Source organism: Diprion similis, chromosome 2 (assembly GCF_021155765.1).
Source record: "Diprion similis isolate iyDipSimi1 chromosome 2, iyDipSimi1.1, whole genome shotgun sequence".
In the NCBI taxonomy this organism is placed as follows: domain Eukaryota; kingdom Metazoa; phylum Arthropoda; class Insecta; order Hymenoptera; family Diprionidae; genus Diprion; species Diprion similis.
The window spans coordinates 6,300,988-6,311,409 of record NC_060106.1 but is presented as its reverse complement, the minus strand read 5'-3'; the positions used below and the strand labels follow the sequence as shown (position 1 = coordinate 6,311,409).

The 10,422-nt window shown below is 36.4% G+C and overlaps 4 protein-coding genes and 1 non-coding gene across 14 annotated transcripts in view; 2 read left to right on the top strand and 3 right to left on the bottom strand.

Moving 5' to 3' along the window:
* Positions 1-461: 461 nt before the first annotated feature.
* LOC124416032 (tRNA-dihydrouridine(20a/20b) synthase [NAD(P)+]-like) lies at positions 462-1,998 on the bottom strand. 2 transcript variants are annotated; one of them, XM_046896862.1, is made up of 3 exons: positions 1,778-1,998; positions 1,468-1,665; positions 462-1,348 (listed from the first exon to the last, which is right to left on the bottom strand). In XM_046896862.1, the coding sequence occupies exons 1-3, from the start codon at positions 1,852-1,854 to the stop codon at positions 571-573; spliced, it is 1,053 nt and encodes a 350-aa protein (XP_046752818.1). In that variant the 5' UTR covers positions 1,855-1,998; the 3' UTR covers positions 462-570. The 2 variants fall into 2 exon arrangements, with proteins under 2 accessions (XP_046752818.1, XP_046752819.1); XM_046896863.1 differs by having other exon boundaries at positions 1,792-1,994.
* A 203-nt stretch (positions 1,999-2,201) lies between these two features.
* On the bottom strand, positions 2,202-2,275 carry Trnan-guu. The gene has a single exon. It is a non-coding gene; the product is annotated as a tRNA-Asn (tRNA).
* Positions 2,276-2,818: 543 nt separating this feature from the next.
* Positions 2,819-5,535, top strand: LOC124416035 (chromosomal protein D1-like). Its single transcript, XM_046896867.1, has 3 exons — positions 2,819-2,969; positions 4,842-5,079; positions 5,251-5,535. The coding sequence occupies exons 2-3, from the start codon at positions 4,879-4,881 to the stop codon at positions 5,371-5,373; spliced, it is 324 nt and encodes a 107-aa protein (XP_046752823.1). The 5' UTR covers positions 2,819-2,969; positions 4,842-4,878; the 3' UTR covers positions 5,374-5,535.
* Positions 5,536-6,175: 640 nt separating this feature from the next.
* On the bottom strand, positions 6,176-9,145 carry LOC124416034 (uncharacterized protein C3orf18-like). Of its 3 annotated transcripts, none has more exons than XM_046896865.1 (4): positions 8,791-9,145; positions 7,955-8,346; positions 7,068-7,211; positions 6,176-7,001 (listed from the first exon to the last, which is right to left on the bottom strand). In XM_046896865.1, exons 2-4 carry the CDS (start codon positions 8,336-8,338, stop codon positions 6,945-6,947), a joined length of 585 nt encoding a protein of 194 aa, XP_046752821.1. In that variant the 5' UTR covers positions 8,339-8,346; positions 8,791-9,145; the 3' UTR covers positions 6,176-6,944. The 3 variants fall into 3 exon arrangements, with proteins under 3 accessions (XP_046752821.1, XP_046752820.1, XP_046752822.1); XM_046896864.1 differs by having other exon boundaries at positions 8,587-8,926; XM_046896866.1 differs by having other exon boundaries at positions 8,707-8,926.
* A 40-nt stretch (positions 9,146-9,185) lies between these two features.
* Positions 9,186-10,422, top strand: part of LOC124416031 (mucin-4) — a 38,773-nt gene continuing 37,536 nt past the window's right edge. For 5 of the 7 annotated variants that reach the window (XM_046896860.1, XM_046896858.1, XM_046896857.1 and 2 more), the window contains exon 1: positions 9,186-9,337. The gene's annotated coding sequence lies outside the window, so the exon portion shown is untranslated. Of the gene's footprint in view, positions 9,440-9,479; positions 9,978-10,422 lie in introns of those variants that run through there. The other 2 variants (XM_046896855.1, XM_046896856.1) reach the window with 2 other exon arrangements.

The window sequence follows — 10,422 nt, the reverse complement described above, 5'->3', positions numbered from 1 at the left end:
TCAAGACGCTGTTGGTTTTATCATTGACGGTCAGACCATGTGGATTTAACCACAACTATATACCTTCTCTCTTTACTGGCGCATCGCGCATGCGCAGTAATAAAACACACAGCTATATAGGTATAAATAGTCGCTTCAAATACAGTCAGCTGCGGTGGCGTACTATGCTCATGCGTTCGCACAAAAAAAAATGCCAAGATTATCACGTTCTCTAATTACTGGAAACCCTCTTTCTTCCTGACCGGAGAAATCAGTGAATTACATACTCGCTTAAATAAAATAACATTCCCAAAATCAGCAATTGAAGTGAAAACTTCAGTAACTTTCCAGGCTTCTACCTTTTTGACGATATATTTTTTATTTATCTACATTCGGCATTGCTGCCACCAATTCGTGGGAAAAACTTTCGTCATTTGACGGTGGGGAAAATAAGTTTCGCATTCATATGAACTCGACAACCTTTATTGAAATGAAAACAGGTTTAGGAATGATATTTTGGTACAAAAATAATATATCAAGACACATGCCACAAGTACTTTATGATTCCTATTGATCCGACTTTAACGCATATTATATATCTAAGAATATATTCTCCATAAAATCTTCCGAAATTTCGTTATCACAATTACTCAAAACTTCTTTGAAATATTTACCTGGCCTAGTATCATATTGACATTCAATTAGTTTGCTCCTTTCAATACTAGTCATTGGTTTCATACCATAATAATTATCTATAAACTCAAAAACGGACTCTCTGGTTTGTAAATTATTAAAATAGCATCTTTCTTTTTTGGGAAGAATCTTCTCAAGCATGAATACCAAATGATGATGCATGCATAAAAAATGTGTTGGAATGCTCGAAGTAATGTCTAACCAGTCTTGGATACAAGCTAATGGCGTTTCTGAAAACCCAGAATAGAGAGCTGGATTACTCAAAATTCCATTTGCAGACATGATACCTTGACATTGGACATTGTCATACATATATTTTGCGTCTTTTAAACTCTTAACATCTCCATTAGCAATCAAAGGCAGCTTGATAGAGTCTCGGACAAGTTTCAACCCCTCAAGATCAATTGGTTCGTTACGCATTTGTGGTGTCCTCGCATGAACAGTGATAAAAGATAAACCTGCTTTTTCCAATGTCTGACAAAACTCTACAGTCTTATGAATTTCTTTCAGTAGCCTAATTTTGACGGACACTGTAAAAGGGTGAGGTATTCGATTTCGAACTTGTAGTACTAAGTCTTTCACCAGCTGAGGCTTGGTTAACAAGTCCACACCATATCCATCTTTCACAGCCCACCGCTGTGGACATCCACAATTTAGATCCACCCCACCAGCGTACCTGTGACAAATAAAGACTTCAAGTAAATGCAGTGTGCAAAGACTAAGATACTTCGTTCAAAAACTTTAATTTTGAGATTATGGTTATTCTTTTATCATAATAATCTTATAAATGCTTACGGTGCGACCATTTCAGCTGCCCCAACGAAATCGCCAACTGTTTTTGCTGCAAACTGAGCGATCAGTGGTACGTCGTCTTTGTGTGTAGTGAATTCGTTGTCACGAGCCTTTGCAGATTGCACAAAAGAATCAGCCATTATCATCGGGGTGAAGCATAAGTCGCAATTGTATTTGCGAACCAATGTCCTGAATTGCAATCTGTAAATGTTTTAAATCCTTATTACGATGATTTCGACCTTACGGTGTCAGCTGTTAATCAGTTGAGGTTAATGTCAACTTCTTGCTTTTACTCGATTACAACTTTACGAACTTGCTGTATCTAACCATGGGAGCGCAGACTTTCGTCATTCGTGGTTCTTGTAACAGTTCCAGAATATCGGTCATCATTTCTTAATGCAAATAACACTTGAAAATCAAGTCAATCGGTTATATATCCGAGTATACACTCTCTTCTCCAGAGGGGATTGTTGAAAAATACTCAAATGTATTCGACGGACTCGATATACTTGAAACCGGTAGTAGCTTGCTGCTTGCCACTGCTTGCCTCTACCATTGCCTACAGATCAGAGTTATGCAAATCAAGAAGATGAAAAGCCTTGAAGGTGTACAGATATTAAAGCGTACCAACCGACGAAAATTACTTGATGCTTTGACACTGTTGCTCATAATTATTGAAAATTTAAAAAATGATCCCGATGACTAAGCAAACTCTCAAATATAAATGTAAAAATATCCGCCCCCGGGTGGGCTCGAACCACCAACCTTTCGGTTAACAGCCGAACGCGCTAGCCAATTGCGCCACGGAGGCACGTCGGTTGTGACTCGACTACAAACTGTATAATTTTTGATTCTTGAATAACAATAGCTACTCCGTTATTAATTTTTCATATTACTTCGAATGAATTAAAATCGATTCAGTTCCTGTACAAGTACCACAGCCCCTTTTATATCACATGTGGGAGTGGATCGTTCATGTAATAATCACATAACGTAACGTTTCAATTTTATAACGGATCTTGAAAGAAAACTGAAGTCTTTGACACACTTATCCATTCGAGTGTGCTGCTATAATAAATCTGTAAGTTGTAAAAAGGAGTCATTCTTAATTCACATCAAATGTTTCAGGGGGTTTAACACAAGCAAATCGATCCAAACCTCGCCGGTAGAATGATGGCGGGTGTATACGACCCACAGTCTACATTTGACGAAATGGAAATAAAGCTTTTTGTAAATTTTATAATAAAAAATCGAACCAACAGAAAATTTTTATCACATTTTTACTAACGTTTCAATACTGTTACGGTAATAAATATCTCTTGTAAAAAATAAATGAATTTTCTATTGGAGGTAATTTTTTGGCGGGAAGCATCCCAGACAGGGGAGAACCTGGCGGCACGATTTGCAGTCATTCACTCAGCCTGGTCCGCGGACGTCACAGCCACAACTGCGTCTCCTGTAGCCCCGTCCCGCGCGCAGGCCTTTGTCTCCAACGCAAACCTGAGGTAAGTCCCGTCTACATTTTCTCTACAAATATTTTATTTCTACTCGGATAAATTTATTTTGAGGGGTCAAAAATCGGCAAAAATTCTTAGTTTATTAGTTTAATTTTACTCAGATTTTTGTTTACCGCTGGCTATAATACTAGCAGAGATATTAATTGAAATCTGAATTTCACCAACGCGTACGGGTGATGCCATTTGTAGCTATGGCGTCTCTCGGTAGTCAAGCCTTCATTGAATTATTTTCTACGCAATTTTGTGAACATATCTATGGGCTAACCTTTGTTGAAACTTTTGTAGGAAAAAATCACTCGGTAAAAATTTATCGCTGTAAAGTCTTTTTTTTTAATTCCATTCTAAGCTTCGTTCAGAGGGTGGTCTCAATCGGGTAAATACATAAATCGCATTAAACAAAGCGTTTTGAAAATGGCGGGCGCGGAATTTTTGTAAAATATAACACGTTTGACTTTGAAAGTCAATTTTTTCATCGCGTTTACAAATTCTCTATTGCAATCGGTGAAGAGGCTTCGTGAAAAATCAAAAAATACAACACTTTGGCGACGATCTTTCTCTGAAGATTCTACTTTTCTTCGGTAAGTAGTTGTGTATACGACATAAACCTAGCTTTCCTCAGTTGCGCGCGCTTCTAGAAAGATATTTTGCAGGGGTAGGTTCAGTGGTAGAAGCTGTGAAAATCGATAGATACCACTACATCGTGGTATTCACTGTAAACCCTATTAATTATCGCGAAAAAACGGGTAAATTTTTCCACTTCATAGTACGCGAGACAGCCCATAAAATAATAATCTAGAAAACAGCCAATCACTTCATCGGGCGGGGATATTCACCGGATTCAACTGACTATTTTATTGTAGCTTTCGATTTTTTCAACAGTTTCATTCAAAACTCGGACCAAACAATCGTTTGAACCAAGTAATACAACGCATATTGTGATAAAACTCATCCTGCAAATTGATATTTCCGTGTGAGTGACGTCATATCGAATGTATTCCATTATTGTTTATACACACAAATCTGCTGAGGGACGCTAGCAGGGATGCCAGAGTCATTTCACTCCTGCGTCCGCGGGAAGCGCCATCTTGAAAAGTCACTACAAAATATGTAAACAATCCTATAGTCTTTTTTTTCACATTCCAGTATCAAGTGAATTGAATTAGTAGTATATTTACGCTTCATCTATATATGAACAAGATTGGAACCGGCTTCCCATCGAAGGTATAAATAGTAGTCTATATTATCGTGCGTAGTATGCGTTACGGACATGGCGCCATTCTTGTTGATGCCGACCATAGCGCTGCATCCATTTTGTGGAAGCTTGAAGAGTTACTGTGGTAGAGTGGGTAAATTTGATTGCCAATTATCTTGGTAATGATTTCGATCATGATGGGCGGGGAAATATACACCATAAACTTTTCTCTTCGACTATGATCACCACTTCACTTTTGCACATTTTCAACTACTTTTTCAACTCGGAACGTTTATTTAGTTGATATTTGGACTTATAACTAATTGTGTGAATTTAAGAATTGATGAATTTTGATTAGGAAGTAAAACACCCACTCATTCCATTCTTGAATATAATAACGAATTATGTCACGTTATATGATGTCTATCTCATAATTGAGTGCGGGATAAAATTTTTATGTGTTTTGTACAACAACGATGAGTAGATGCGAAAATCTTGTTGAAAATCATTGTGTAGGCCCATGATCGCTTTAATCTACCAGAATGCAATTTATAAGTACTTTGATTATTGAAACATTCTTGGCAATGATTACCGCCAAATTTTCCATTTTAAATCATGACTGAAGGGTTAGAAGTTATTAAGATCATAGGTGCATTGAAATGTTTCAGATTGCTGATTTAACGTCCATTCCACAGAATATTAAACATGTCAGACGATGGTTCACCGGTTGTTGAGGACAAGAAGAAGCGTGGGCGTCCAGCAAAAAGCCCTGTAAAAGAAGCAAAGAGGAGAGGCAGACCGCCAGCGGAAAAGAACAATGTTGTAGCTAAGTCTGACGATGACGATGATGCCCCAGTACCTGTCAAAAGAGGCAGAGGGCGCCCAAAGGGAACGCACAAGAAGAAGGTATTAAATGTGCAAGACAAATCTGCAACGCAACTTGCATTCTTGTGTACTCCTCTTAGTTACAAGCAATTGTCCGCAACACCTTGTTATTATGTTATTTTTAGTTTATAAGCTTATTGGTACCAATGCAAATATTCTTAATGATTGAGAATTCTTCACTGAATTTCATAGGCTAGTGCAGTAAAAGTTGCAGCTCCGCCGCGTGGTCGTGGCAGACCGAAGAAGGTAGAAGAAAAGCCAGAAAGCACCGGTGAGGAAGAGGATGAACAGGAGGAGGAAGAGGAGGAGAATTGAAGTAGCTGAGTCACCCTAGCTTTCATTCATTCTCAGATACCCTTGAAAAAAATCCTCGTTCCTTTATTTTAAGTTTTACAATTCCATAATTCGTTGAAAGCTCACGCCAAGTGACACCGAAATTCATAATATTCCGAATTTAATAACAAAAAGAGGTAGAGAAAAAGTTTTAAAAAAGTAAAACAAAAAAAAAAAAAATAAGAAAAATAAGAAAATGAAAAGGCTAACGGAAGTTATTTGAGAAGCCAAGCTTTCAAAGAACACTACTTGTATAAACCGTATGTAATGTATTTTTTAGTGTTTAGACGCGTTTTGATTTATTACTAAATATTGAAAATGTGAACAAACGTTTAAGACTAGGCATCTAAGCCCGGGTTTATCTGTACTGTAAGACCCAATTTCATTTTTAAATATGGTTTTTAGTATCGTCAAAGTACGATTATATTACCTTATGGCACTTCTATATATTAATATTCTAAGTAAAAATGACTCTGCTCCGAAGTATAAGAAGCAACTAACTTCGTAATCACTGAATATCCACAAACCTGGTGGAATACTTTCCATGTGTAACGATGCAGAAAGTATTGCCACAATGTCAAACAACAAAATCTTATTTCTGATTAAACATACACTGTGTGAATGTCAAATTTGTATCAAATAAACTATAAACAAAATAACTTATACAAATTTATTCCTTTTCAGGAGTCCTCACCTTTGTGTTAGTGAGTTTATATCCCACCTGTGTGCCTAATTAATGAAAAGCAAAAGGATTTACATGCAGGTATTAACTACAGAGAACAACTAGGGGAAATCGTTTGTGCATTTTATTATGCAAAAATAAGTGGGCATAATAGGATACGTAAGTTACTTAATTAGTGTGGGCTATTAACTATTATTAATAGATAATACTGAAATCGATATACTTCAAATATGTCAGCAGACATCGTTCACATTTGATTTTACTATATTACATACTATGGACTAGATCATTTTTATTCATACAGCGCCAACGCTGTATTCTTTGATATTCATAATATTGCAATATATTTACGAACAATATAAAAGTTAGATTATCTTTGGCTGATTGCACGTAGCAGTGATTAATGCTACTATACATTTACACGTTAATGCTGTATGTACTGAGTAAAACTTTTCGATACGCTAAGCAACTAAAATAATACTAATTATAATTAATAATCGCTTTGAGTAAACGTTCATATTAATGTCAAGTGTGATGAATAGGTGCTAAAATACTTAACGATCTATATCACGTGTTGCAATTTAAAATGAATAGAATGGTGATAAATACGCGCAAGTGAATTTTTTAAAGGTTTCTAAATATCTATAAATTACAGAGCTCAGATTCAAATGAGAAAACTTGCTTCAGCTGCTGCCTTTGAAATGAACGTCTCTACCTATTAATACGATTAAGATTCTTTACTAGATTGGATTCTTTTGTTACATGTACATATGTACATGTATATAATTAATATCGAGTGAATACTATTGCGTAGTAACAATGATCATGATTATTTTAAAGTATTATTTTGCTTTCAAATAATACGAATCCTTCAGCGGCTGCTGAACAGTTCTGCATTTTCTTCCGTGTCCATTGATTGGTAGCCTTGCTGGAAACAATCGTTTCATTTTTATTAAACAATTTATGCACATGTTTATTTATAACTTCTGCTTACTCTCTTTTGACGAGTATCGAAATTCTCATCTAACAGCTCAGTTTCCCAATCATCTTCTCCTTCTTCCCCAGGATCAAAATTGTATAACGGCATTAATCTGTGTCTCAATCGTTCCAATTTACGCTTTCGAGATATAATTAATACCTATAAACGAGCAAATAATGTTAGATTGCTTGTAATTTCAAGTCTTTGTGGAATATCCATGAAAATCAATCTATGACCATTCTTGATGGAACAGTATATTCTTATTTCTGCACGATGCCACATCGGCCAAAATGTCTATGTAAAAACTAGATGGAAATTTCAGTCAGATTTTTGACGTACAAAACAGATGTCTACCTATTAATTTGTCAAAAATACTAACACATTTGTGAAAATGTTATCAGTGAACTGTACATTTTTTCTACATGATTAACTCATTATGTGCAGTGTTTCCCAAACTTTAAGTCTTTAGCACTGTGATATTGCTGCCCAAAATCGTACCAGAACGATTTGATGATTTATTGCCTAAGTGCTCATTTTTGAAGGCAACATTACATGGGTTACATTTTGAAGATGAAAGATATATTTGGGTCACCTCTTGGGCAAAACTTGCAAATTTAATGCTTGGCTCGGGAAAGAATTGGTTGAAAGCGAGCTACCTTGCGTTGTGTCATCAGCATGGAATAATTTTCCCTTAATGTTTGGTCGAATTGGTAACCTAGATAAATAAATCATTCTCAATCGAAGACTAATCCAGTTAAAATTCATCTAGGAGCTGGTGATTTACTGTGTATAAATTAAAGCATCGTATAGTGATTCCATCCATTTCTTCCACCGCAAGATAGTCAAATTTTTAATAAAATAGGGTCATACACCACTGTAACAATTTTCAATAAGATCCTTACCACAGCAGATAGTATTACAACGAAGATCATAACTCCTAAAGGAACAAAAATATACTGGACTCCTTCGGGGGGTCCAAATTCATCGAATGGGTCTTCTGTCGTGGAGCAGATAGTACCTTTGGTGGTTGAATCAATGGAGGAAGATTGGGTAGAGTTTGTTGCACTATCAATAGCTTTGGTCAGATTTTCGATGATATCAGTCATTCTGCTGGTATTTACTATACTTGTTGACATTTCGGTTTCAATTTGTTCTGGAAACTCTGTCGATGTACTTTCGTTTGTAACATCGTAGAAAGCGGATGTAGATTCCCAAGATAAACTTGACAAGTTATTCAGCAGAGTTGACGGAAATGTAGAGTTGTCAGATGTACCTGAATCCACCATGACTTTATCTGTATCATAAAAGACGGCTTGAAGAAATTTACGATTGTAAAAGTAGGTACAGTGTGAGAAAAGGTGCACAGTAGTAGGTTATACAATGTAGTTTATACAAGCTCTGTTGCTTACTGGCGAATAACAAATGATTGTTGATTTGAGATTATCATTCACTAATTATGCGAAGTGAAAATATCTTTTCTATATACTTTTGTATTAAGAAACGCAGTAGGTATAAACTACGGATTGCTTTATACCTGTTTTGATGAAAGTGACGAGTTTCGTTTGAGGTTAACAACAAAAGCAAGAACAGAATGGGACGACTTGATTCACATTCGAAACATGACTATTTTCATTATTTTATGCTTTTTATTTACAATACTGGAGACGAGTGCATGCTTCGTAATGAGGAAGTTCGGGAGACAGACGTGTTATGACATTTTGACGTTTCCGTTGATTACCAACGAGGCGAAACCGTGGGTAAAATCTTTGCCAGAACGATCAAGCAGGCAAGCATGAACCGAGTATGTATTAGCGTCGCGACTGGTCGCGATTCGTTTTATTTTTCTTAACTCGGCTCGGTATCGTCAGATCAGTGGTACCGTCGACGTTCGTACTTGTGAAAAAATTTCGATTTTCAATGGCGTAGGACGTAAGAAGTAATTGAGTAATTCTATTGTCCGATGAAATTCCGTCGTTGTTGATTTGTCAACGAAGCGAGCAACACAGCAACGTTTTGACGTAACGGGAGAAAACATTGATGACTAGGTTGGATTAAAATTAGCTAGGTTCTGTGTGCGTGTACGACGTACGTATGCGTACAGCAGGTATATCTGTGGAGCAAGAAAAAAAAGACGAAAGAAAAACAAATGATAAAGCAAAAAAAAATAACGAAAAGTTTAAATGGCGCCAGTGAGAGTTTCGCATAGTACCGCGAGAGCGCGCAGTTTGCAGTAAAAAAAATGGTGATGATTTGGGTGTAGTCGGGTGATTTTCTGCAAAATAAATGTGAGTAAGAGTGAATTAAGAAAGCTGGAGTGTTGTTAATTGATTAACAACGAGCTTAAACTATACGGATATGTGTAGAGGATTGGAAGGCCAATGAGAATGGTAAAGGCGGTTAATTTATTCCCGATAAGCCAGTCGTGTAGGTGCCTGTCGCTCGTGCATCTCTGCATGACAAGTACCGATGCTCGCTTGCTCCTTTCGACGTTTTTATTAGTCAAAAGTATTGTTATACCTAGGAAATATACGACTCGTCAAAACGTATCCCTACTTCGAATATTTACCGAGCATTTTTGGGGTCAGACAATGCGTAAAATACGCCCTGACGCGATATTTTTGGGATAGATGTCACATCGGGGACGGAGATGTGTTGGTGGGTGGTTGATTTTAACTCTTGAACGTGTGTCACTAGAATGTGCACGTACACACACTCGCGTGCAGTACGCACGAGAATGCAAAAGCCTTGACACTTGCTACATCTGTCAAAAATTTTCAAACTTCATTATTATTTACCGAGTGATGATATTTGTCGTTTATTCTTTTAACAATGGTGAGTTGTCGTGTTACACGCTTTGCTACAAATTGAATTACACAGCACCCCTTCAACAGTGATTATTTCTGCCTCTTCTACGTCTATAAGTATGTACGTATTCATTATACAGTTTTACAACTTACTTTTATCTACATTAGGAAAGTTTTCACCAAATTTTCAAAACCACACCAAAGCCGAGATTTAAAACATGCAATATATTCCGTTGAGATGATTAGTCAATTTACTAATCACTAAAATAGCTTATTAAATCCTAAAGAGAATATAACATAACACAACATCGTACAGTATAACAAAGATGATAGATTTTTAATGACTTACAAAGAATTTCACGGCAGCTAGCCTTTGATAAAAATAAATATGCAAATTAATACCTTGAAATTATCAAGCGGAAGGCGTATGTCTGTCACACTGTTGTATTACATGTATGCATATACAACACATACACGTATATAATATTAAATATAACCTTTATAGGTATATTTAAACGACATTTATAATTCAATATTTAAACTACGTTACGTGCTATATCGTATAG

Excerpts from the sequence above, each read along its gene's own strand:
- LOC124416034 (XM_046896865.1), bottom strand. The coding sequence starts at position 8,338 with ATGGTGGATTCAGGTACATCTGACAACTCTACATTTCCGTCAACTCTG. Across the intron at positions 7,212-7,954 it reads TTGTAATACTATCTGCTGTG|GTATTAATTATATCTCGAAA; the intron begins GTAAGGATCTTA and ends GCTCGTTTATAG. Across the intron at positions 7,002-7,067 it reads TCGATACTCGTCAAAAGAGA|CAAGGCTACCAATCAATGGA; the intron begins GTAAGCAGAAGT and ends GATTGTTTCCAG.
- LOC124416035 (XM_046896867.1), top strand. The coding sequence starts at position 4,879 with ATGTCAGACGATGGTTCACCGGTTGTTGAGGACAAGAAGAAGCGTGGG. Across the intron at positions 5,080-5,250 it reads AGGGAACGCACAAGAAGAAG|GCTAGTGCAGTAAAAGTTGC; the intron begins GTATTAAATGTG and ends TGAATTTCATAG.
- LOC124416032 (XM_046896862.1), bottom strand. The coding sequence starts at position 1,854 with ATGATGACCGATATTCTGGAACTGTTACAAGAACCACGAATGACGAAA. Across the intron at positions 1,666-1,777 it reads CCCATGGTTAGATACAGCAA|ATTGCAATTCAGGACATTGG; the intron begins GTTCGTAAAGTT and ends AAACATTTACAG. Across the intron at positions 1,349-1,467 it reads GCAGCTGAAATGGTCGCACC|GTACGCTGGTGGGGTGGATC; the intron begins GTAAGCATTTAT and ends TATTTGTCACAG.